This window comes from Pseudopipra pipra, chromosome 5, assembly GCF_036250125.1.
Source record: "Pseudopipra pipra isolate bDixPip1 chromosome 5, bDixPip1.hap1, whole genome shotgun sequence".
Taxonomy (NCBI): domain Eukaryota; kingdom Metazoa; phylum Chordata; class Aves; order Passeriformes; family Pipridae; genus Pseudopipra; species Pseudopipra pipra.
In genome coordinates, this window is record NC_087553.1 from 18,301,948 (window position 1) to 18,327,114 (window position 25,167).

Here is a 25,167-nt window from a genome sequence, read left to right on the forward strand (position 1 = left end):
TTAAAGGAATTGCCAGAACTTAATGGTCTCATATCCTCTGTACCTGCTGCTGAGGAGTCATGTGTTAAGTAGAACCAGTTAAATGCATCTGGGCTAATCTCTTAATGCTGCTCCTACTGTCTTCTCACTGATGATCTGCAGGATATGTTGCATCTTCTTTCTGGATGTTCTTTATGAAAGTACAGCAAGATGTGTTTTGCATGTCAGTACGGTTGCACAATGTATATATGACCCATTGATCTGGGGCTTTGATCTGGATGTTTGCTCTGGAATGGTAACTTTTTCTCGGCTTTTTGCATTAAACTTTTGTTAGGATGCCTGTCAGATGGTAGCCAAAGAGACACTGGGAAAGGAGAGGGTGATTGTTTGACAACCTTGGCCATGGTGGATGAATCCAGTGAGCAACAATGACCATCACCTCGCTCTTGGTTTGTCTCTGTGTCTCTCCAAGGCTCAGCACCAGTGGGCCAGGTCAGCTGTAAGCAGGGGCCATGCTGGGGTGGAAGGTGGGTTGGCAGGGGCTGGCAGCTCCTTGTGGTGGTGGTGGTGAGGTCTGGGGATGCTCAGCATCACTGCTGGTTAAAAGTAAGGACTCTTGGTGGCCCAGAGGTCCAATTCTGAACAGGACTGAGGAGTATTCCTGACATCTAGTTAACTCATTCCAGCTGATCATGCTTCAGTCCCAAGCTTTGACAAGCACAGAAGCCCAATCTGTGGCCAGAGGCCCTGTGTCCCTGAAAACCCATCTTTGTGTGGCAGGGGAGACCCACATGGTTCACCAGCACTGTGACAGGGAACAAGGGCTTGGACCCAGCTGTGCAGTTGCTCCCCTTGGAAGTGTTTTTTCTGTTTCTGGAAGCAGCACCTCAGCTGATGGAGATTGTGCTGGTCCCAGTGACACGTGGAGGCTGTTACATGCTTACATCAATCACAGCATGCCAGTTTATTTTCTTTCTCCTTAGCTGTAATTATTTTTCATAATTACATTTGAGCAGCAACATCAGTCTGGAATTTGTACAGATGTCCTGAATTCTGCCATGTTCTCACTCACATGAGGCACCTCAAAAACCACTGATGCCCCAGAGAGGATCCCGCATGGCAGCCAGCATTGCTGATAGTGCCACAGCCCCTGCCAGAGCAGTGATCTTCCTCAGGTAAACAGTCTCCTTGTTCCCTCTCCTATCTGGTAAGCAGTAGCTGCCCTGAACAGTCGTCCCACTCTTGTCTTACATGGCAAGTCAGCTGGGGACAGAAACAGCAGAGGTTTGAACTGCTAGTGCAGGTGCAGCAAGTACTCCCAAGATGGAGCTGTGTGAAGAGGCCAGGGGTAGGGATATTCTGGCTGGTATTGTTTTATGGCATCCAGGAGAGGAGCTGAATTCAGATTTTCCGTATTAAGGATGGTGACTCCTTGGTACTGGCCAGAGTGAGCCCAAATCCCGGTGCCTCGTATGGCTGTGGCCCAATCCTGTAACAGTAAATCCTTCCTCTCTCCACACATATTCTGCATCTGTGCTGAGCCACAGTGACAAGGAAAACACATGGTGTTTCTTCCTTTGTATGGCCTGCAGTAGAGCCTTGGTGAGCTGCCCTGGCCCAGAGCTCAGTGTTGTGCACAAAGGAAACCTCCTCCTGAGATACCCCACAGTGCTCAGATTTGCCTCTGTAGCAGGAGACGCGGTGACCTCTGTTTCAACATGAATAATCACAATTGTACTTCCTGCCCTTCCAATGATGCAGGTCTTTATTAGAGCTGACTGGGGTCTGTAACCTCTGCTGGCTGCAGGTTCTCCCAGCTGCCGGCGTGCTGTGTGAAGTGCTGTTTGTTCTTCCTTCTATTCATGCTAACCTTACCTGCCATGAATGATGCAATCATGCGGACAAGATCATAGGGAGGTTCAAAGTCCAGGATGGAAAAAGGAGAGAGAGAAAAAAAAAAGAGCCAAAAATAGAGCTCCCAAGGCTGGAGGTCATTTGGGTGTGGGGCTCGGGGGATATCACAGGCATGCTAGAGCGCATACTGGGGCCTCCAGATTGGAAGGGAACATCCACTTGGTGCCTTTCACTTGCCTGTAGCTCTCTGTGCTTAAGCCATCACAGCTGCAGCTGTGTTGAGTCCACGGACTTTAGGGAAACCCGAAAAGAAGTGAGTCTCTGGGGGCTGGTGGAGCCCTGTTTGCAGGAGAGGGAGGGGTGGCAAGGACCGTCACCGAAGACCAGTATGAGGTGGTCTGTGCAGGGACACGTGAGGTTGAGCTCCTGAAGGCCTCCAGAGTAGTAGATGATATGGCTGTTGATGACAGCCACAAGAAGTGATAGGGATGTTCAGGGTGGCCGTTGGGAGAAGCTTCTCCCTGGGAGGGTGGTGCAGCACTGGAACAGGTTACCCGGAGAGGACAGAGACTCTCTGACCTCAAAGGGTTTTGAGATTTGGCTAGGCAAAGCCATGGATCATCTCAGCTAGTATTGGCAACAGTCCTGCTTCTTATGGGAGACAAGACCAGAGACACCCAGAAGTCCTTTCCAGCAGATACTTCTGTGGCTGTACTTACATTAAAATTGAATAAACATGCCCTTGTGTTGACTTAACCTTTCCAGTGAGCATGTTGATCTGGTTCTGTTGACACTCTTGTTCCTAGAATCTGATTCTCGTTAAATACAAGTGAAAATAGGGGGTGGCCTGTATGTTACCTGAAAAAACAAGTGAATTAAGTGTTTGGTTAGTTTCTGGTGCCATCCTTCTGGCTCTGGGAAGCTGGCAGGGGCTGTGTACTCATTCCTGAGATGATATGGTGCCAAATGCCACTTTGTAGCAAGCTCTACAAAGATTCCTCCTTGTGATCAGGACTCTAATGGCCCTTCAGTCTGTGTTCCTTCTCTGTCTTTGCACTTCAGATTCTGCTGCAGGTAAAATGGGCTGTAGCTGCAAGGGCATGGGGACTCCAGTGACAGATGTTCATTCCCTCACCTCTTCTAAACCAGGAGATATAATGATGTGTGGGATTTCTGTGCACAATTGCAGATGTTCCTTTCAGGCAAGGGGTTAGAGCTCTGCCCAAGCTGCTCCCACCATGGAGCATGCACACCCCTCCCCTCTTCCCCCTCCTCTCATTAACTGCCATCCTTAACAAAACCTCCTCCCACTCCTGTCACCCACCAAGACCCTTGTCTGGCAGCTGCCAGCACAGTCCATACCCTCATCTGGGCTAGAGATGCCCTGAATGTGCTGGCAGGGCTGAGCATAAGACCCATTTTCTTTCTGACCAGAGGGTTTGCTGTCTAAGTCGCTGCTCCCTGCTACCCAGGACAGACCAGGACGTGTGTTCCTGTGTTGTCTCATGGGGGATGAGGTAGTGGTTCTGGTCAGAGAAAACCCTTCTTGTTCCTTTTCCTTCCATCAGAGGCACGGGGAATGGTGAGCAATTAATCTGAAACTTTGCACAGTAAAATGTAAATCCCCATAGCCTGACAAATTCTGGGTAAGAGCCAAAAAGGGTTAACAAGGAAATATGTTCCTTCCAGCGTAATTTTATATTTGACTTATATTTTAATAAATGAGTAACAGCTGAGCAGAAAGGCCAAAAGGAGAAAGTCCCCCCACCCTGAGGTATGATGAAGGCAGAGTTTGGGCTGTGTGCAAGTCAGGTGCCGGAGTGGGTGATTTAGCATAAAACGTGAAGGATTAACTATGGATTAGGCAGTGAGCAGCAGTCAAAGTGAGTGGCTGATGCAGGTGTAAAGGGTTGTTGGTTTTAAGTGTTTAAATTTTCTTTTGAATTCCCTAAAGGTGGGAAGAGAAGGAGCAAACCCAGGCACTGTGGTTGAGTCTGAAGGGAGCTGGAGACTTGGGGTGATAAATCAACAGCACTGCAGTGAGATTAAGGGGAAAACTAGTGTAATATATGAGGCAACATGGAAAGAGGAGTCTTATTACTGCAGTTAGTTCTCAGAGGATTCCATTCCAGATGGTTAGAGCAGGGGTAGATCAGGAGCCCCCATTGATGGGGCCCACCATCTGACAATAGTAGAAGCAGAGAAGAGTTTCCTCTGACTCCAGAAAGAGTTTCACCTGGAGAGAGCTGACTCCATAGCAAGATAAAATAGCTTGCATTACTGGGCAATTACCTCTTTGTGAGGAAAGCTGGTGATAAACATGGCTATTTTGGCATTTTTCCCCATTCAGGAAATGTGTCTTGATCTTGGAGAATATTTATGGAGAGGCTTTGTGATTACTCTGCCACTCTAAAGCACAGGGTGGTTCTGGATGATGGTGTCATTGGCTTGTCACTGATGGGAATACTGGCCTTGATAAAGACTACGACCATAGCAACTCCACAGTCCTAGGGATGAGTAACAGCTCCCCACACAATAACTTGAAGCTGTTAAACTTGTTTTTGCTAAGTCACCAAACAGTGGCTAGGAAGCAGTGTCTTTTAGAGCCCTCAGCCAAGGCAGGAGGTAGAACAAAGACCTGGTTCATGGAGGAATTTTCCCTGCAGGATTGAGAGCTGTTGAACATTGGCACTGCCCAGCTCCAGATCAAAGGCAGATAAACCCTTAGACTTCAGCACTCATGCAGTGCCACAAACTGTTGAAATGAGGGGGTATGGTTCTCTGTTATGGGACTTTTTTTTTTTTTTTTAATTTGAAGTGCTTGAGAAGAATTCTCATTTGGGAAAATTTTGGCTGTACTTTGCTACAGCATTAACTTCTCTGTTGGGTGTCTTCTGCTAGAAATGTTTAGATTTATTTTTGTTTGTGTTCTGTCTTACACAGCTAAGAAAACAGTTTCAAATAGGACAAATTGTCTTGTTCCAGGGAGGAGGTCTGATCTGGAGAGTGAAAACAGCTTGCTACTTGGAGAGCCGTCCACAAAAGAACAAACCTCTAAGGGCAGTTCCCTGCATTGTGCCCCACAAGACATACTGTAGAGCCAAGATGTTGGCCTCAGGAAGCACCACTACGTGAGACAGCATCTTGTTAAGTGGCTTTTTTTTTTTTTCCCCTTGGATTTTTGTGTTCCAGTGCCTGGTCCCCTGAGTATTGCTTCTTTGGGTCTGATGGGCTGGGAGGCAAGTGCCTTGGGTATTCTCTTCTGCTTGTAAGAAAGGAAAACTTACGAATGTTAGTTCATTTCACAGGGATGCTGGTATACCTTTCTGATAGTCTTTAATAGTTAGTGTTGTAGAAGAATACTTGAGTCTATTTTAATCAGTTGTGCATCTCTCCCATATTTGTGTTTTGTGTGTCACGGGCAACATGTGAGGAAGAAATGCTCATGAAAGGGTCCATATTCCTCTACAAAATTAATGGGAAATTAGTTCTGGATACATAGAAGTACAAGTTCCTTGTGGCAGATGAATGGAGAATTATACTTGAATGCTTAGAAAAGGGAGATGACATTATATGATCTGTACATTCTGTGAGACTGAAACGGAATATTATTTATAATATTTAATAATAATAATATTATTGATAAATTCTTATTAAAACATCTTCTTTTGAAGTGTCTGCTTTGGCAGACTGGTCATAATGAAGAACTTTAAACTTGCTGTAGAATATAAATCCTGGTAGGAAGGAACTCTGAAAGCAACAGCAATTTAGCTGCTTGAAAACCAGACTTGGTTTAGTCTAATTTCTAGCTGAAGAGGTAAAGTGTGGATTCAACACTTTTTAGGTTCTCAATTAAAAGGTCATCCTCATATCATCAAGAGGTCCAGACTCACCATATCATCAGCCTCCTCTCCTGAAAAAGTCACCCTTGTCTGAAGGACAACTGGAAATGCCTAAATGAGATGATAAATATGGTGTGACCTGAGCCAAGAGCCATTTTGCAGTCAAGGCAAAAAAAAATATCATTAAGGCAGATATGTTAGGAAATAGTAGTCTTTTGGTAGACAACTCACAAGACTATATTTGTGAAACTCTATAGAAAGAGAAGCCAATGGAAATTATTTTTACATTTACATCTAAGGCAACTGCATGGATTTATTACTACATCTGGGGCTGTGAGCCTGAGTCTGATTTATTAACTACTGTCCCTTTCAGTTTCTTATCCAGGGTGGCAAACCAGCTGTAGAAAGCTGAAAAGAAGTAGAGCTGCATGTCTTGTCCTTTCAGTGTGTCTCTTGTGTTCATATTGGTCTGTAAACAAACATCTCTCAGGTCTCCTAAATAGATTTTCTGATTGAGTTCCCAGAACAGACCACCACCAGCCTCATTAAAGCTTATTTATGCTACTTTCATGCATGAATAAAAAAGCTTCCATTCACTGCTGATTTTATTTAGTTAGATCCTGTGCCTTGTGGTGGACATTGAATTGGAGTGACATTTTTGGCACACAAAAAAAATAAACAGTGGGACTGTGAGGAACTGCTTAACGCCTGCATCTTTTGCAGTGTGAAAAGGAAGGGGTTAACCTGTTCTTGGCTGTGTGGTATTGATTGAGGCCCACACAAAGAAAACAGCTGTAAATAGTTAGGAGTATTCCCTAGTAGCTGGGGTGTTTTTTGGGGGGATAGGTCACTGAAGTGGAATTCTGGAGGTACAGTCTGTTTCCCAGGGATGCCACCCACTTCCTGTGTGATAGGAGGAGGAAGGTCACTGGTTGCTCTAGGTCTCAGCTCCCCAGCTGAGAATGATGCTGTCTCCCTCCTCTGCTTTTTCCAACTTGCTTGTTTATCTCACTAGCTTTTCAGCAGAGTAACATCTACTCTGCCTCTGTGCTGACCACAGTGGGTCCTGCTCTCAGCTGGGGCTTCTAGACAAATAACAGACATGATTTTCTCTTTATGCCTGTCTTCTCCATCTCCATCCATGCTGCGGTGCCTGTGAGGTAAGATTAACAGCTAAAAAAACCAAACCAACAATAAAGTCAGTATAAATGAAGAACAAGGGAGTAAAGATCCACTATGTGTGGTAAGTTGTGAAATAGGTCTGAGCAAGGTTTTTCTCCAGCCCTGCTGACTGATGATCTGTCTCATGCAAAGGTGCCCCATATTGGGACAAGAATGATTTGAACCTGTATTTTAAGTCAAAGGGGTGAACAAAAAGCAGCTTTGCCTGTTTCCTTTGTGCCAAGCACATTGTGAATATTCTTAAGCATTGCCACAAGGATTAACATCTCTGCATTTTAATGTGCCTGGTGTTGGACTGTAGCTGGAAAGCAGAGCAGGCAGGAATGGTCTCTCCAGGCGGTAGGCTCTGCTAGGTGACTCTTTGAAGTGTTATTCAATACCTTTCAATTACTTTTTATATTATTTTTCCTTTTACCTCTTTTTTCCTCCTCCTTCAACAGCTTCTGGAACAAATCCTGATAGATTTCATGTTTCTCAGATTTACTGGATTGGACTGTTTTATCTCCAAATACTTTTGCATGGCAGCGGTATTTAAAAAAAAAACACAACAAAATAAACCAAAACAAAAAACCCACGAGGACAGAAGTACGGAGTTTGATGTTTACTTTGGATCATTAACCTGGTCAGCAAATTTGATTTGATCTCTCCTTTTTTTTGTTCCTCCCCTTCTGTTTCTGTGTAATTTCAGAGCCTGCAAAGAGACGCTGTCTTTTGCTGCTTCGGGATCCCAGCAAGAAATGGGAGTCTGATGGATTGTAAATGCACCTGCTTGGTTTAAAGCCCAGCCAAACAGATAAGTGCCCTTTTAATTATCTCAGAACAGTGTTTTAGGCACAGCTGTGCACAGCATCTCTCTTCAGTTTCAATTCGGTGAGCCTCTGTGTTTCACCCCTGCAAATGAATGCTGTGTGGTTCTCACTTCAGCTGAGAAATACCAGATGATATTGGTATTTCACGTTAAGATAATTAATTGGTGTCTGAGGGAACTGCAGCTGAGGGGTTGGGAAGCTCCCAGGGGTCTTTCCCTGCTCCTCCAGAGCCACTGTCTCCAGCAGCCCTGTGAGATTTTGGGACTCTAAGGAGCAGCTCTGTGGGACCAGATGAGGCTGATGTGACCCATCTGAGCCTTAAGGAGTCCTCTGGGACTCATTAGGGGTTTAATAACTAAACTTGGCTGGTTTGATTGGGAAGATGCGTGTGCAGGCTTGGCATGATCTCAGAGAAACCAGCTCATGCTGCTGGCAGGAGAGAGGGCTTTCTGCATGTGCTGGACATATGTGTGCAGAGAAAGTGATAACCCCCACTTCCTCCTGCTGGACTCCAGGTGGGAAAATACCTGGGGATGGGGGAGAAAAGCCCTTGGTTATACTGAGTTTACACAGGGCATGCAAATAAGTGTCGTGGGTGACTGGTAACAAGAATTGTCCCCCTCAAAGTTAAGGGGACTTTTATATCTATAGGTAGAAAATACAGACTATCAAGAAAGCACTTTCTGGCTGCTTAAATTTGCTTCTATAGGTGACCAATATCTCCTCACAGACACACCACTGCAATTATTAAATAATTCAATAAAGCCATAAAATAGGGTCTAATGTATGGTGTAACTTCACAATAGTATACAGACATGCAGCTGTGGCAAATATATATATATATAATTTATATATATTTGCAATTTACTGCATTAGAATAATGAAAAAAAAAAGCACTGAAGCTGTGTGTCTTGAGTATTGGTGGGGATGTGTGGGGATTATCTACTACTTGCCTTGCCTGCTCTACTGGGGATAATTAGCAGTGTAAAGTATCTGCCTTGCTGTTACAAAAACTACAGACAGGTTTGCTGCAGCAAATTGGACTGCAGTAACTGATCTGAATTCACCTTACCTACCTGAGCAAAAGGTTAGTTCCTTGGTGAAGGTGGCAGCCTAGGACTGAGAGACAGGGGACAGACGAGGCAGGGAAGTGGGAGGTTGCTGCGTTGGGAGCAAACTAGATCTGGATCAACTCATATGATCCCTGAAGTCTCTGAAGTTCCCTCTTTTCTAGGAAAAACTTCACTGCTTCTGTTACCAAGAATGTTTTTATATTAATGGAAGAAATGACATGTCTGATAGTAATGACTATACTCTGTTTTGCAATTGTAAACAGTACTTACTTCTGACTCTTCAATACTTTGAGAGCAAAAAGGCTTGACACCATATTAAGAAACACTGATAAAGTGAAACTCTAGTGAGAAAAAACAAGGCTTGTTTATTCAGGAAGGGTGGATAGAAAGCAAAAAATGTTAAATCATCTGTGCACACCAATTAACGCAGCTTAATGTTTTTTAACCTCAGAGATCCTCAAGGTCTTAATTGTTAGGTTTGCAACTTTAAATCTGTTTTCTGCCAGCAAGCTGAAATCAATGTACCCCCAAATTAGGTTCCATTAAATTAACCCAAACCTGACCAGTTCCAGTCTGGGTATCAAAGTCAAATTTGCAAATCATATCCTGAAATGTGGTATGCAACATGTAATGCTCTGTGCTGCTTGACAGAAGAGGAAGAAAACACTTAAAGTGCCTCTTGGGAGCTGTACTGATGTGAGAGATGATACCAGTTGTGTTCTGTGCACTTGTGTTTGTTTGGTGCATCCTGCAGTTGAGGAGAACAGATTCAACAGATCTTGACAGGTTTCTGAAAAAAAATCTTGTCCAGAAAAGAAGATCCTCGAATCCCTAACTCCTTGTCTTACAGGTGAGCCTTGAGGACACTTGGGAGACTGTAGCTTCTGAATGCATGACCTTCCTCTGTGATTAGAAGAATGGGGAAGGACAAGAAAGAAGAGGCCATCTTTCTGAGGCAAAAGATAACTTTGCTGAGGGCTTTCTCGCTCCTCATCGGCAGCATGGTTGGCAGTGGCATCTTTATCTCCCCAAAAGGAGTACTGAAAAACACTGGCACTGTGGGTTTCTCCCTGGTTGTCTGGTTTGCCTGTGGGCTCCTCTCAATGTTTGGTGAGTGGTGAGCTTTGTCAGCCTTTGCTTAAGCACCTGGGAGGTGAGGAGAGCCTGCACATTTTCATGTATAAAAAGCTGGAAGATGAACAAACTCAAAATACTTGGTTTCTACTGCAAGAGAAACAAAGGTTTAACAAGCCAGGGGGTGGTCGTTAGTTCAAATGATTCCCCTGGGGTGACTGACAAAATTCCAGCACCTACCATCTGTGAATATCAATTCATGTTTGAGTCCAGGGCAGAGGAGTGACGGTGACTGCAGATGGAGTCTCAGTCTGGAGGACAATGAGGGGACTCCTTCTATAAGGTGGAAGGGAGATGTAGGCACCTAAAAGAGAATGGAAAGGCTGTGCTGTACTTCTCATAGGCGCTGTGAAAAGGGCAAGAAGGGACAGTCTCAATATGCCATGTGGGATCCCCTTTCTGTTGGAGAGAATAGCAAAGCTCTAGAGCAGAGTGCCCGGGGAACTGCAGAGTATCCAGCAGCTGGGGGTGGGTGTCTGGGTGTCTGTCAGAAATGGTGTGGGTATGTCTGATGCTGCCATGGAGCAGGAGATGGAGCAGATCAGTTCAGCCCCACTTTCTGTGCATTACCCTTGGCTTGTTTTCTGGCATTTAATACTAGTCTTTTCTCACAAAGGGTTGTCTTTTTGATAACAGTTTCATTTTAGTTCTTCTGAAATAATACAATTCATAAAGTTAAAATGGATAAAACACATGGCTTTTAGTTTCTTTCATTAACTGCATAAAATCACCATCTCAGAAACTCTCTAAAGGTGCTATTAGGACAACTGCAAGATCTCAGCCCAAGAGAGAAATCTGATGCTTATTACAGAGGGTGACTTTAACATTCTTCTTCTGTTGTAACTTAGAAAAAAGAAACAAGAAAGGGGAAATACTCCATGTGAAAAAACCACTTTGACACCGTGACATGTACATGCAAGTTTAGAAATCGAGACATTCAATTGTTAGTATGACAACAAGAGTGGTTCTTGCTCTTAGTGTATGTGTACCAATATTTCACATTGCAGCTTATGTGTGGTTGTTTGGTGATTGATACACTTTTGCCTGAAGAAAATCTTATGATATAATGTGAGCATGGTGTTTCTTTTAACCAAGCAGAGCAGTAAATGATAATGTGTGTGCTAATCATGTAGCCCAAGTTCTGCACTTGTAAAGGTTTCTCTCTCCCCTGCATCCCTTGATAGACTCTGCTGGAAGGGCCTTGGGAGCCTCTTTATGAAGCTATCGTATTTTGTAGCTGAATTTGTTGGTTTTTTTCTTCCCTTTTATCAGCTTGATGACCTCCCCTGGTCATTTCTCTGACACCTTTTTGCAGTATGTTAAAAAGGCTGACTTGCTTTCTTTTATGATTTTTTTTCTTTCATGATTTTTTTTCTTTCATGATTTTTTTTCTTTCAAGCGGGGCATTGCAAGTCCCATTGCATGAGTTCAGCAGAGCACTTAAATGCATGCTTAGAGCATGTAAAGGGACCCACTGGAAAAAATGAGATGAGCTGTCTGCCTACATTCTACGCTTTGAACAGGGATTCTGCACAGATTTCCCAACAGAGAGGCAAGAAAAATTGAGGTTGCCACCATTGGCATGACCTGAATATGGCATGATTGCCAAAGGACTTAAGGGCATGACCATATCACCACCGGGTTCCTCTGCACTTTCCTTCCACAGCCACCTGAGCTGGCTGAAGAAGTGGACAGCACAGCTAGAGATGCTCTTACTTCACAGGGTCACATCCAATGGTGCTCAGTTCCACTGCAAGTAGAGTCATGCTCAATGAGAAAAGTGTTTTAGGATTTCTTTTGATGAGCAAATCCAACATAGGCGGGGTTTAAGATTTGTAAGATTTGTACTTCTTCCTCTAATTTACTACTAACTTTAAATGTATTCATTCAATCCCTGAAAAGTCACACAGAAAAGGGAAAATCCATGGGATGATTTACTCGGGACACTTTTACCTGAACTTTTCCAGGTGCCTTGTGTTATGCAGAGCTTGGAACAAGAATCACCAAGTCTGGAGGACATTATATCTACATTTTGGAGACGCTAGGGCCTCTACCAAGCTTCTTATTCCTGTGGGCAGAGTTTTTTGCTATCAGGTAAGAGATTTTCTTTGTCTTTTCCTGGATGCAGTGACAATTTAGAAACCAAAAAGTTATGATGCCAGGTAACAGTCCAGGCAGTTTGTAAAGGAAAGAGTAGAAACAAGTTGAACAATTTTTAAAGATTTTTCAGTGATAAAAAGAAGAAGGCATAATGAGTAAACAGTTACACACATTCAATATGTTTTGTACTTGAAGAATATCTCTCTTCTCCCCTGGCAGCTGGTTTCCCCCAAGAGCCATGGTATTTTTCAGAGACTGACAATAGATGCCAGATTTATTTCAGATCTTCTGTTTTCATTGTGAAACTTTTTTGGTTTCTCCAGATTCAGAAAGTGGAGACAACTTTCTGGCTTAGCCCCAAGTGAAATAATTTAGAACATTACGAATGGCTTCTTTTTTAAGAGTAAAAAGGAAGTCCTCACTTCTCAATAACCTGTGTCCTTCATGTAAGCTGAGATGAAGCAGGACATATGAACCACACCACGTTGCTCAGTATGATTAATCTCAGCTTTTGCTTTCAAGTTGGGAATTAATCTTTTTGCAGCATGTGGTTTTTAACCCATTTACTGAGGAAAAAAACTATGAAAAAGACTCTGGGAACTCACCATCTGCATGAGTGAGCAAGATTAAGCCAGGTGGGGAAACTTGCACCCCTTCCCAAGTTTTGTGCAGTTTTACCTCATGCCATTTTTCGACTGTCCTCAGACCAGTTTGTGCTCAGTTCCCTCCCCCACTCTGACCCCTCTTCAGGCCTGCCAACAGTGCTGTGGTTGCCTTGGCGTTTGGACGGTACATGCTGGAGCCGTTCTTTGCCCCCTGTGCAGCCCCTGTCCCTGCAGTGAAGCTTGTGTCTCTCATGGGGTACTGTAAGTACTAACATTTATGGGACTGTCAGTTCTGGAGCCTCTCTGCCCCAGACCAGGGGCACTTAAGGTGCCTCTGAATATCCTCTGAAATAATGGTGGGATCTGGCTCCTGTTTTACCTCCTCGGCTACACAAAACTTTCTGATTCAAGGTGGTTGATGGTTTTGGGTCACTGTATTCTCCAAGAAGAGGAATGGGCCTCCCTGTTGAGCAGCTGGAGCCCTAAGTCAGGGAGATTTTGCCAGGTATGGGAGCAGAAACTCTTCATGTATAGCTGTGCAAATGCCACCTGGATAGAGGGTGTAAGGCTCATGATTTTGGACTCCTTGCCTGGTGCATCCAACCTGTGACACTGTCCTGCCTGCTGTGGATTGCTGTGTGCTGGCACAGGCAATGCTGTGCAGTGCATCTACTGAGATGTCCCGGCACTCTTGCACCTTTCCCTCAGACAGGTGTGGATGACCTGGCAGGAACCAGGATCCTGGTCTCTTTTAGGAGCATAACCTTCAAATGCTGTACACTGGGCCACACCTGTGATGTTTTCTGACATCTCTCACCCTGAGCATCCTGCATAAAGATGCAGTCTTGTCCCTGGCATCCCTAGAGCAGGGAATGCCTTTGTAATTTTTCCTGTGCGTGTCAAACATGGGCTACAGCTGTAGCAGTGTGGTCTTCTCTCCAGACATGGTCCTCACCCTCAATTCCTGGAGTGTCACCTGGAGTGCCCGGCTGCAGACGGCTCTCTCCGTTGTTAAACTCCTGGCTCTTGCACTCATCATCGTGCCAGGGATGATGCTGCTGGCCCAGGGTAGGTGTTGCTGCTGCATGGATGAGGGAGGGTGCTCGATGTGCCCACCTGTCACAGCTTTTATCAATCCCAAGTGACAAGTGTGGTGTTCATTTAGCTGGCAGGAGCTTTCTCTGTCCATGTGCTGGATGTGAATTATTTGGGAGATAACCTGAGACCAGCGTAGTTGTCACTAAGCTACATCATAGCACTGGGCTGATGCACCTGGCTAGGTGGTGCTTTCTCCAAAACTAAGTGGGCCTTAGTGCCTTAGGCTGTGTGATCCTACCTGGGGTCATACAGGCACCTTGCTCTGCAGATGGTCTTTCTTTGGAGTCAGACTTGCCTGTTCCCAGCATGGCTCAAAATCTTTCCAAAGCACAAATTTGAAGGACATTAAGGGTGTGTGACAGCATCCCATGGTGACCTGAGCACAACTGTGCAATGAGTTACCAGCCCTCAGCTGAACCCTGGTCATGGCATCTCTAACCTTTCTGTGGCTAATGTTTTTTTCCTCCAGATGGGCAGTAATTAAGGGAACTTACAAAGGAATCCTGCAGGCTTGCATGCTCACATTCAGAGTGGGGGCTAAAATACCCTACTAGTAGTATCTTCTGGGAATGATACAAGAGTATTGGCTTTCATCCAAGCCTCAGTTTATAGAAAAACCCGAGTCATTCCCACTCAAGGGAGGAAGCTTGCTCCTTGCTCCCTCCCTTCATGCTATTACTTTCCTCTGCAGAGAAAACACCACAGGCAGTGGGCTCCATGTTCATGTTTCTTTCTGATGTCTGGAGTTGGCTCCTTTGAACATGCAAAGATCCATCCCCCCCTCCCCTTCCCAGGCTGGCAGCACTTCTGAACTGAAGGACTGCCCTGCAGCTAGAAATCCCAAGCCATTATTGTTAGGAATGCCTTCAAACGACAATCTGGAGCCCTGGCATCGATCCTCCAGTGGGGAGGATAAGTGCTGGTGACATCTGGAGGGAGAATTCACTAAGAGACCCCAGTATGACAGGTTGTATTTAATGTGACTCACAAGGGACAATGCATTGGAGACAATAAATCTGTTTTATGCACCATGACTTATCAGCCATCATTTTAGAACATAAAAAGTGTATCCCAACAGGCCAACTCCTACATTTTGGGTTAGGTTTTTCAAATCTATTTTTACTTTGACTTCATTTCTTTTGTGCTTAAAAATCAGTTTTATCCTTTTAAACCAGTTTGCCTGATTCCCCTGCTTTGTTCTGCCCTTTTTTTTTTTTTTTGGTTGCACTTTTGTCTTTTCCTCTGCCATTATCTTCTCTTTGGCTCAGGTTTATTTTAGAGACTTGCTGGGCCAGCATTTCAAACCAAAATGTCCAAATTTCATCTCTGAACTTCTTGCAGAAGCACCTCCATAGAAGAGGCCTAACTTTCTCCAGATGCTCCATGCCATTGCATCCCTTTCCTGGTGAAGTCCAACTAGAAAAGCTCCACGCCTCTTACTTTTAAAGAGACTTTAATATGGAAAACTGAATATAGACATAAAACCATACCTTCAGCCAACCAGATTTGAAAATGTTGGAAATGGAACTACTTTTAACTATGTTTGAATGAGAGGCCATTAGATGTTTCTCTAAGTTTGTTTTTTTTTTTGAGTTAGAGAAAATCCTGACTTTGGGGGTTTTTTTTGTTATGTTTTGTTTTGTTATTTCAAGCACAGAACTTGTAGGAAAATTGGGGGAGTTGGAAAAACAGGTTTTCTATCTGAGCCACCTCTGCTTTTTAAATCTATTTGTTTTTCTGTCTGTGTCCTTCTCGTGTGGGCAAGCAGGGGTGGTGGGCAGGGAACCTGCCTGGACAGGGGGCCAGACTGGCAGTCCCTGCTCCTGTTCCCTCCTCCACCCGAGTTCCCATGCTCTGGCCAGTGCAGGGCTGGGGTCAGTGCTCCGGCAGCGGGAACAGGAGGGAGCACAGTGAGAACCGAGTTTGCCGCCTCGCTGGCTGCACCACATCAAAGAGGAGTGTGTGTCCAGCTCCTTAGGGGGCTGGAGAGGGAAAATGGGGGTCAACCCAGAAAATTAATTTTGGGCCTGGAGGAAGGACAGGACTACGTGAGTCTTCTCCTCTCCACAATCTCCTGTTCCCATGGCAGGCTCTGTTGGAAACAACCATCTGTCACTGTTGCCCTTCCTGAAATGTCTCCTGTAGCTGGACAAGGGATAGATTTTTTTCTGTCACTGTGGGGAAGTAAATGTGTCAGCAACAGCACTGCAAATTAAAGCAATGAAAGAAATCTGAATATCTGGCTCCAAGGAAGTCACAAACAATACTCCCAGGTCTGGATGAGAGGTACAAGGGATGTTATCCCACAGGGAAGGAAGGCTCTCTGTGACATTTCCCTACTCCATGTCCATTGTTTATCTCCTCTGCAGGCCACACCGAAAACTTCCAGGATGCTTTTGACAGAGAGTCATTGGTTTTGGATACGCTCCCCCTGGCTTTTTACGCAGGCATGTTCGCATATTCAGGCTGGTAGGTGGAATGGGGGCGCTTCATGAGCAGCAAACAGGTGCCCTCAGCATGATTCAGACTGACTCCCTGTTTCTTCCCAGGTTTCAGGCCAGCTTTGTGCGCGAAGAGTTGGTCAGGCCTGAACGGTAAGGCTGGGAAAAAGTTGTCTTAGGTTACCAGCTTCTGGGATATCACGCTTTGCCAAATGCAGCATGGGAGGAATTAGTTTGTGGGGTCACCTAACCAATGCCAGTGACAGTCTGCAGTAATACCGTGCATAACAAGAGATAGCAGCGTGTTCTTTGTGTGTCTGTCTTCCTCTTTCTTGTAGAAATATCCCCCTGGCTGTCATCATCTCTGTGATCACGGTAATTGTGGGGTACATGCTCACCAACGTCTCCTATTACACAGTCCTGGGAACACAAGATGTTCTGGCTTCTCCTGCTGTGGCTGTGGTGAGTTTTTCCACTATTCTTATCTCTTCAGCATGGTCAGCTTATGCTGTGATCGTGGCAAGACTTTCAGAGATAGTTTTCCTATAAAGTATTTTGTTGCTTTGTAATTTCTCTGGATTACTGGGCAACAGTAACTTCTTCTAGTCTTGTCTAAAAGATAAGGAAAAATAGCCTGCAGATGATAGTAGAAAAAGCGAGATTTAGGAGTAGAGTTTTTTCTCTTTTGAACCTGATGTCTCCTAGAGATCACCACATGTTCCTAAAGTCAGGCTTGCTCTTCCTCCAGAGCTTTGTGCAGCGAGCCTTCAAAAGCCTGATCTCTGTGGTCCCTGTCCTTGTCGCACTGTCCTGCTTTGGAACCATGAATGGAGGAATCTTCACATTTTCAAGGTCACATCCCTACAAATTTATTATTCCTTTGGCTTACTGAATCAGAGGGAAGCACCAGCAACCTGTGCAACTCTCCATACACATAATGGCATTTTAGACACTTCTGTGGGAAAAATAAGGCTTTGACTCTCACGTTGTCAACTGCATGATGGTCCCTATTGGCTAAGATTCTGTTCTTTCTATTTGTGGCCAGGCCTGGACTTTGCTGGCTAGGTCTGGTCACAAAGATTTTTATCTTCTCCCCCCACCCTTCAGTTTAAATCCCCAGTTTAAAGTGAAATGTCAACGTTTCTGTTGAACTAGAAGCTTTGTTGACATTGGCAGCTGCTTGGTGAGACCTGGCTCTTCTTTCACTGGGTTCACCCAGCTGCACTTCTGCAGGGCACAGGGTCCCTCTGTTGTGAGGATCTCTGGCCAAAGGCAAACTCTCCCTTGAGGACTTTGAGGTCAGTGAAATGTTATCAGGATGGGCTATTCCTAAAACAATAGTTGATGTTCAAGAAGTCTTGTTGTAGCAGTAAGAAACACTTTGTTCCATGGAAAAATTAACTTTCCAGCTTCACTGTCTACCACACTCTGTGTCCTTTTTGGAGCCTTGAGGCTGGAGAGGAGGACAGAGCTCACAGAGAAGTAAGTTGTACTGGTCCTGAGGAACTGAGAGAACTCTCTGGAGCAGGTTCTGTTTCATAGCTTTGATTGCAAAAGGAAAAATCAGTTGAAATGAAAGAAATGTTTCGTAGCATGAAAGATAATGAGATATTTGATCCACTAGCCTGAAGTCCTGTATTAAATACAGGTGTGGAGAATCCTCCCTGTTAGTCCTCTAGATAGTGGTTTTTGAGGATGAGAAGTCTCCAGACAGCGCAAATGTTCTTCGTGTCCCCTATCGCCTTTCTCTCCCCCATCCTGGCGTCATTAACATAATCACTGCAGAAAGTCCATATAAACATCCATGGGGCCTCCCTGGCTGCCTGCCAGCCACACCCCTGCAAAGCCACAGAGACAGCAATAAAACCAGTTGTACACTCATGCCCCAGCTGCTTTGGGCCCTGCTCCAGCCCAGCTGATGCTCTGGCATGGTTTGCTTGTGGATATTAAATTTATAAAATTGGATGCAATTGCCTTCTCCCTGCTAATTGCCCTTTCATGAGTCAAAGGAGGCATGGAGGCAAGGAGCTCTATGCTCTCATTTTGTAGCTGGTCTTGTGTATAGCTGGCCTCTTGGCAGTATGACAAAATATATATTTTCCAACAGCTGACCTGAGGATTGAAAATCCTCTATTATTTGAGGAAATTGCACTTCATTTTTTTAATATACATTTTATATATATAAATATAGGCGTCAAGACCGACAATCCCCTTTCATAAACTCAACAGCTTCTCTTATAAAGGAATGAAAGTTGTGATCCCTCCACTTCCTTTACTCTGAAAAGACTAACCCCTTTTCTGATGGTGAGACTTTCTTGCTCCTGTTTCCAGCCTGAACTCATTCGTGGTCAATTTGGACTTGTGCAAAGGTCTCTGCTAATGAGCCACCCAAGGGGATGCTGCCAGCGGTCCTGATGGTGGGCTGTGCTCTGTGTTGAACTAACTGGTTGTGGGAGAGCTATGGAAACTTAACACTGGGTTTTTCTTCCAAATGCCCCTGAAGTGGAGCTCTGAGCAACCTGGTCTAGTGGCAGGTGTCCCTGCCCATGACAAGGGGGTTGAAACTAGATGATTTTTAAGGTCTCTTCCAACTCAGACCATTCTATGATTCTCTGAAAGTGCAGCTAAAGGCAGAACTGTGGCCTTGACTAGGAGACCTAGGCTGGGTTAGTAAGTGGGTGCCTTGTGGCCTCAGGTTGGTTCAGTGACTGATTTAATTTCTAGTCTAGATGTAGGATGCTAATGCATAGGGCTCCCTGTCTTTTCCTAGGACTCTGTTTGTGGCTTCCAGGGAAGGACAGTGGCCTCCTCTCTTCTCCATGATCCACATTCGAAGGCATACACCCCTTCCTGCTGTCATGTTAATGGTAAGGAGATCTGGCTGTGTGAACATGCTCTGTTCTTGCATTCTTGGCTTTCCTGCAAAGACTGGACAAGCTGAGGAGTTTTAAAGATTGTTGAGACATTAATTCAGCCTCTGAAAAATAAAAAAGGCATGATACAGGAATTGGCTGCAAAGTATTACATCCCCTTGAGCCAACAGTGCCATCAGTATACAAATACACTACTTTAAGTCCCTGCCTTATAACCTTGGACACCTTTTTTAAGTGATGTCCCTACCACCTACCACGGTTGCTGCTTGTTATTGTCCTGTGAAAGCACCAATAAGCTTTGGCTTTTTGGAAAATGAAAATTCCCGGATGCGGTGGAAATGCTGGGAATGAACATTTGCAGAGATTGTTTCCTTTTTGGTTTGTTTGGTTGGTTGGTTTTTTTATGGCAATGGTCCAGCTACATCCTAACTGCTGCAGTACCTCTTAGTCAGCTTGGCTGACCTGCTGAAAACTTAGCAAGTGTCTTTGTAGGTAGCCTGTGTACTGGCAGGCCTTTGGATCTTGCTTATTTTAATTGCCCTGCCTTGGACATAAGGCATCAAAGATCTTGCTGATCTTGAAAGGATTGCTCCTTTCTGTAGCACAACAGAAGACTGTGTTTTGGCCTTTTGCCTTCAGTCTGTGACACGTTTGTAAAGCTCTCTGACCTCTGAAATGTTGGGCCTGTGAAGTAGCTCCCTGGGGCTGCAGGGGGGCTTCAGGAGGTGACCCATATTACCCTTTCTAGTCTGAGGACCATGACAAGGCTTTAATGACTGTGTTTCATCTTCACACTGCTCAGTTCCCTTTGGTCACTGCCATGGTGTGTGTTGGAGATATCTACCATCTAATGAACTTCTTCAGCTTTTCCCGATGGCTCTTCATAGGATTAGCCACCCTGGGGCTCATTGTCCATCGCCACCGTCACCCGGAGCTGCACAGCCCATTCAAGGTAATGCACATGGCAGGCTGGAATGTGCAGGCTTGTCAAGTCTCTCTTTTGTTTGCTGGTAATTAGAGCATTACATGGTCATAGTTGCATTTAGGCTCTGAGGGATCTCAATCCCTGATGCTCAGTAAAGGCATGTGGAGAGCTCCTGAAATTGGTTGATGTACCCAAACAGCCTGATGTGATAAATCCTATAAAGCTGGTTCTATGTGGTGACACTAGCTGCATCTGTTAGAAGAACACTTGCTCCTGGGGACAAAGTTTCAGGCTAGGAACTGGGAGATGTACAGAAAGCAGTTCCCACACTCATCTCTTGTGGGCTACAAGGAGGGACCCTTGCCTGGGTTTTATTTCAGTGGTAGGTAATTCTCAGCTCTAGCTGAGAAACAGGAGAGTATCGGGCTTGGGGTAAAAAGAGTGGCCAGAGGGGTCCTGGGAGCAAACCTGACTCGAGAGGAAGCATCTGCTGGCATAGAAATACTGTCTAGTATAAAGCAGTGGTCCCTCTGGTGGCCCTTCTTAAGCTGCTGGGTGCTGGGATCTTCCTCATGTCAGCTGGAGCAGCTTTCTTGCGCTTGGGGCACCTTTCCCACTGCTGGATAATGTGTAGAAGGCACTTGGCCAGGGTGGTGCTTGAGGCAGGCACAGTTTGTTCCTGTCTCTGGTGACGCCTGCATGGTGCCTCCAGCCAGGCCTGGGGAGGAGAAGAGACTTCAAAGGCCACTGGCAGTGGGCAGCTGGTCAGCAAGAACCTTGGGGGACAGAAACACTTCCTGTGGCTCCCAGAGCTCCTCCTTGAGCTATGTGCATCCTGATGGAAAGTTTGGGGTAATTTTTCTTCGTGCTCTTTGCTGTCAGACGGTGTGTTTGAAGCTTCCTAGTTTGTTGTCTGGCTGCACTCATGCATGCCTCCAGAACCAGACTTTAAATAAGTTTTTGCTTTTTCTTTCAAACCAAGCTTCTCAGGGGAGGTTTATTAGTGGGTGGCACTGCTGATCATTTCAGTTGCTGAGATTTTGCCCTGTTTTGCTTTAGACAGAGATTCAGAATTTTAACAGCTCCTAAACGCTGGTTAAGCAAGGGAGGGAAATACTGGCCTTTTGGTCAGTCGGGTTGTTTTCCGCCCCTTCTCTCCCCAGTTTTACAAGCACTTGAAGCCCCCAGCGCAGTCCTCTGCAAGAGGAAGAGCTGCGCGCAGGTGGCGCGGGCACATGCTGCGCTCTAGTGGCCGGACTCAGGCCGGCTCCTGCCGCGGGCCTGAGGAGAACGAAACAGGACACACGTGCGACTGTGCTGGTATTTATTCTCCCTATAGCATTTTGAGTTGAAAATGGTGAGAAAACACCGGTAAGAGGAGGGGGAAGTTCTCTCACTCGCCTCTCAAGCAGATGAGCAGCATGAGTGTGTACCCGTAGGAGAGGCTGGCAGGGGATGCTCTGGCTGGAAAGACAGCAGGAGCACATAAGGTTGATGGCTGGATGTCTGCAATATCTAGACCAACTGATCTCTTCCAGCTTGGCATGGTGAGCATCCCAAATAGGATCTTTATTACTGGAAGAGAGATTGTCACCCTTGATGAGAACAGCAGCTCCTTCATTCCATCACCCATGGCAAGGAGTTACTTGCCTCAGTCTGGATCCAGAGATGGAGAAGGTGTTTCACAGTTTTCTTATTTATTGCAGTCTTCTGATTTACTCTCTAAATAACCCAGATGAATTGGCTCATCCAGCAGGGTATGGCTAAAGTGCTGACTGCTGCTTTCATCTTCCATCAGGGTGTTGCTGAAGCTCATGTTCTTGGTAGAGGCACCATAGAGAGAGGGAGTCTGGCTAGTCTGTTTTAGTCACTATAAGTCTTAGGCAAGCTGAAGGCACGTCAAAACAAGTAGTGAGTTTTATAACTAAAGAACAGTTTGATTCAAAGTGTTACTTCTATCCTTGGCTTCAGATTTTCCACCAGCAGTTGCCCTAGGTGACAAGTAGGTATATGGGCATGCACAGGAGCAGGGCATTTAGAGAGCAATGGTGCATAGGTGACTTCTCTGCTTGCTTGCTTTCCAATTGTAAGTGAAGTTTATATTTTGATGCACATGAATATAGGAGGCATGCACCTCACAGGGCACACTGGTCTCTGAATCTGATACAATTGTTTGCAATCTGATTGTACAGAAGTAAAGTGCAGGACAAATAGATGCTTCTTCTCCTCTTCTTTAGATGGAGAAGTAAATACAGTGTGTGCTGGCATGTATGGAGTCTGATTTGCTACAGCCATCAGTTTTGCCTGACAGTCTTCTGCACTCTTTTCCCCAGGTTCCCCTGTTCGTTCCTGTCTCTTTTACCATCATCTGCCTCTTCACAGTGGCTATGTCTTTCTACTCAGACCCTGTGAGCATTAGCATCGGATGCACCGCGGTTTTAAGTGGTTTTCCAGTCTACTATGTCCTAATTCATAGGCAGATGTCAGACCGTTGCCGTAACCTGTTTTGTAAGTATGCATTTGAGTATTGTGGACCTAAACACACTCAAGATACTGGTTTGTTCCCAGGGCTCATCTCTAATGCAAATTGTTCCATAACAGACCTCATGAAACCTAAATCATGACCCCTGGCACCCCTTAAGCAGCTTTCCCAAGGCACAGCCTCCACAGCCAAATTTGTTTTAACAAAGACAGGGCTGAGGTCTGCCAACACGGGGAACTGAGAAGGTCGCTTTCACCCCCCAGCCCTGGTTCCTACTAAACTTTATTGTACCTTTGAGATCACCAGCTCTGGGTCAAATTTGTCTGAGACCGAGCACCAAGACCAAAAGTTAGGATGGACACACTGACAGGCGGACACTTTAACCCCTTGTTATTAACAAATATAATTGCTGAAAGGCTGGGGGGAGGACTGGTAGGAGAAGACAGTGCTGCCTGAGGTCTGTCTGCTTGGGGAAGAAACCAGGATGGTTAAGGCACAGATGTGGGCATGTAAATGAAATACATGTCCGCTCCATGCAGTGTTTAGTACAGCTTTCCTTTGCATGTAGCTCTTATTTTCAGCCATATATCAGGATTTCCTCTGGACTAAGCTTCCTTCCTTTTTTTCCCACCCTTTCAGATTATCTTACACACAAACTACAGTTACTGCTGAAAGTTGTCCAACAAGAAATCAAGACTTATTGAGAAAACTGTCAGAACTCACAGGAGAAAATAAAATCTACTTACTCCATTTCTGACACCTTTGATCCTTCCAAAAACAGGCCATGCTTTTATTCTTTTAGTGACTGCAAATGAGGATGAACCTGGGCCAAAACTTTGCTGCAAGTGTTCCCAAGCTTGCCAATTGGGATTGGGATGCACGTATCACATCTGCTTCTGCCCTTTTCTTTTTTCAGAAGAAAAAAACTAGCTCTCTGAAATGAGCTTGCTTTGCCTACAGTGTCTTTGAAATCAAGATCCTAATTTTGCAGCCTAGCCTGGTCCTGAGTAAAACTGTGTGTGTATACGCACACAATATTTTATTTTCCTAACTTGGCAAATAGAGGAAGGGAGCATGTTGCAGTACATAGAATCCAATACATGGAAGCCAAATGCAGGTTTCAAACTGAAGTGCTATATTATCTGTGCTGTGGGCAAGCATTATGAAGGGAGAGGGGTGGGGAGAGCAGATTAGAGAAAAGGCAGATGAATTGGAAAGGAGGAGGCAGGGGAATAAAACTTCATTCACTAGAAAGTAGAGATTCAGGTTAATAAGATATTTTAAAACCATTTAAAATTCAAATGTTAACGAAGTAAGGTCAGAATGTTTTACTTTGATTATTCTATAAGCAGAATAAGTTTTTTTAGCTTTGAAATCATCTTTCAACTTTGAATTTTATTTTTCTGAAATGACATTTTAAAATGTACAAACACATTGAACAAAACCAGCTGAATATCAACTGGAATACGAAAGAATAGATCCTGATCCCTTCCTCAACTTCCCAGCCCCACTGCTCTCCAGTGAATGACTTGCTGATTCAGTATGTAAATGCTCATTTGAACTAATGGCATAGGGGAGGTTTCCATTATCGGATTACTTTGGTTTACATTATTAATGTGGCAACGTTATGTCCAGATAAAACAGCAATTAGCTATTTCCAATCACATAATTGTTAATCGTTTCCTAAAAGGTGGGAAGTAGCATGCTGGGACTCCTCTGATGATTGCTGGAGAGAGCAACAGCAGAACACGGAGCATTTTTAATCTTTTGTATCCAGCATTTATGTACTTACAATAAAAACAAAGTACCATTTACAAATCCGATGTCATCTACTGAAACTTGTAAAATTTTGGAACTAAGTAAGGTGGGTGTTTTTTTTTTCAAAGCAATTGAGAGTTATTCTTGTTATGACTGCTTCCTGTTCCTGTGCTGAATTAAGCTGGGACAGCAGCAGTGTGGTTGGTAGGGCTCATTTCCCCACTTCCCCCCCTCCAATTTAATTTACAAGCTGCTGGACATCATCCAACAGGAAATCCAGCCTTATTGAGAAAACTATTGAGAAAACCTACAGGAGAAGATACTGGCTTTAAATGCTAGCGTGGTTTCAAATGAGATCTAGAAATGTTTCCAGGAACCCAGACAAGAGTTGGTCCCTCCTCATGCCAGGCTTTGCTGAAGCTGAACCCCTTGGCACACCTTTCCACAGCAGCCCATGGACAGGACCCTGTGTGAGTGGCCAGAGAACCAACCTGCAGAAGACCTTGCAGAACCAGGTGAGCCTGGTCACCCCAACATTTCCCGAGTCCACCTGCTTAGGTGCTGAATTGGGGGATTTTCCACAGCTTGAGGTAGAAGCATGAGGTGCTGTCAGCCTGGTCCCATGCTGCAAGACCCCTGTGAGCACAGCGCGCCCATGCCGTAGCACCAGTACTCCCACATCAAACCTTGGAGCAGTTTGAAACTGCAACAGAGCTGCTGTGTGTCTGCAGACAGGCACAGAGAAAGGGTGAAATGTCCCTTCTTTGTTTCCTCTGAAGAGAAAAAGTGAACAAGAATTGAAATTCCTGGGAGAAAACTAAGAAACCCTACCTGGAGGACTGTGTTTTTTTTTAATACAGGATAAATCGTTTGACATATGCAGGGAAACCACACTTGGGTGCCTCTGCTGACTGTGCAGGAATATGATCTTGCAGGGCTATATATATGATGTCTGCTCCAAGACCTGTCAGATACTGGAAATACAGACAGATATAGGACTGTGGCTGCACTG

At 44.9% G+C, this 25,167-nt stretch overlaps 1 protein-coding gene across 5 annotated transcripts; it reads left to right on the top strand.

Annotated features, from left to right (window-relative positions):
- The first annotated feature begins 298 nt into the window (after nt 1–298).
- Nucleotides 299–24,215, top strand: LOC135414230 (cystine/glutamate transporter-like). Of its 5 annotated transcripts, none has more exons than XM_064654747.1 (16): nt 302–471; nt 996–1,154; nt 4,819–4,979; nt 7,546–7,727; nt 9,590–9,849; nt 11,841–11,967; nt 12,724–12,839; nt 13,521–13,646; nt 16,046–16,145; nt 16,226–16,270; nt 16,456–16,579; nt 16,866–16,969; nt 18,888–18,984; nt 19,793–19,942; nt 22,249–22,423; nt 23,037–24,215. In XM_064654747.1, the coding sequence occupies exons 5-16, from the start codon at nt 9,657–9,659 to the stop codon at nt 23,099–23,101; spliced, it is 1,422 nt and encodes a 473-aa protein (XP_064510817.1). In that variant the 5' UTR covers nt 302–471; nt 996–1,154; nt 4,819–4,979; nt 7,546–7,727; nt 9,590–9,656; the 3' UTR covers nt 23,102–24,215. The 5 variants fall into 5 exon arrangements, 4 of the variants coding, with proteins under 4 accessions (XP_064510818.1, XP_064510817.1, XP_064510816.1 ...); XM_064654746.1 differs by having other exon boundaries at nt 7,546–7,650; nt 9,588–9,849; XR_010430630.1 differs by lacking the exon at nt 16,866–16,969 and having other exon boundaries at nt 299–471; nt 7,546–9,849.
- Nucleotides 24,216–25,167: the final 952 nt, after the last annotated feature.

What these genes read in the sequence shown, in the direction of transcription:
- LOC135414230 (XM_064654747.1), top strand. Translation starts at nt 9,657, where the DNA reads ATGGGGAAGGACAAGAAAGAAGAGGCCATCTTTCTGAGGCAAAAGATA. An exon ending in GATGATGCTGCTGGCCCAGG is followed by an intron (nt 13,647 to 16,045) that starts GTAGGTGTTGCT and finishes TCTCCTCTGCAG; the next exon opens with GCCACACCGAAAACTTCCAG. An exon ending in GAGTTGGTCAGGCCTGAACG is followed by an intron (nt 16,271 to 16,455) that starts GTAAGGCTGGGA and finishes TCTTTCTTGTAG; the next exon opens with AAATATCCCCCTGGCTGTCA.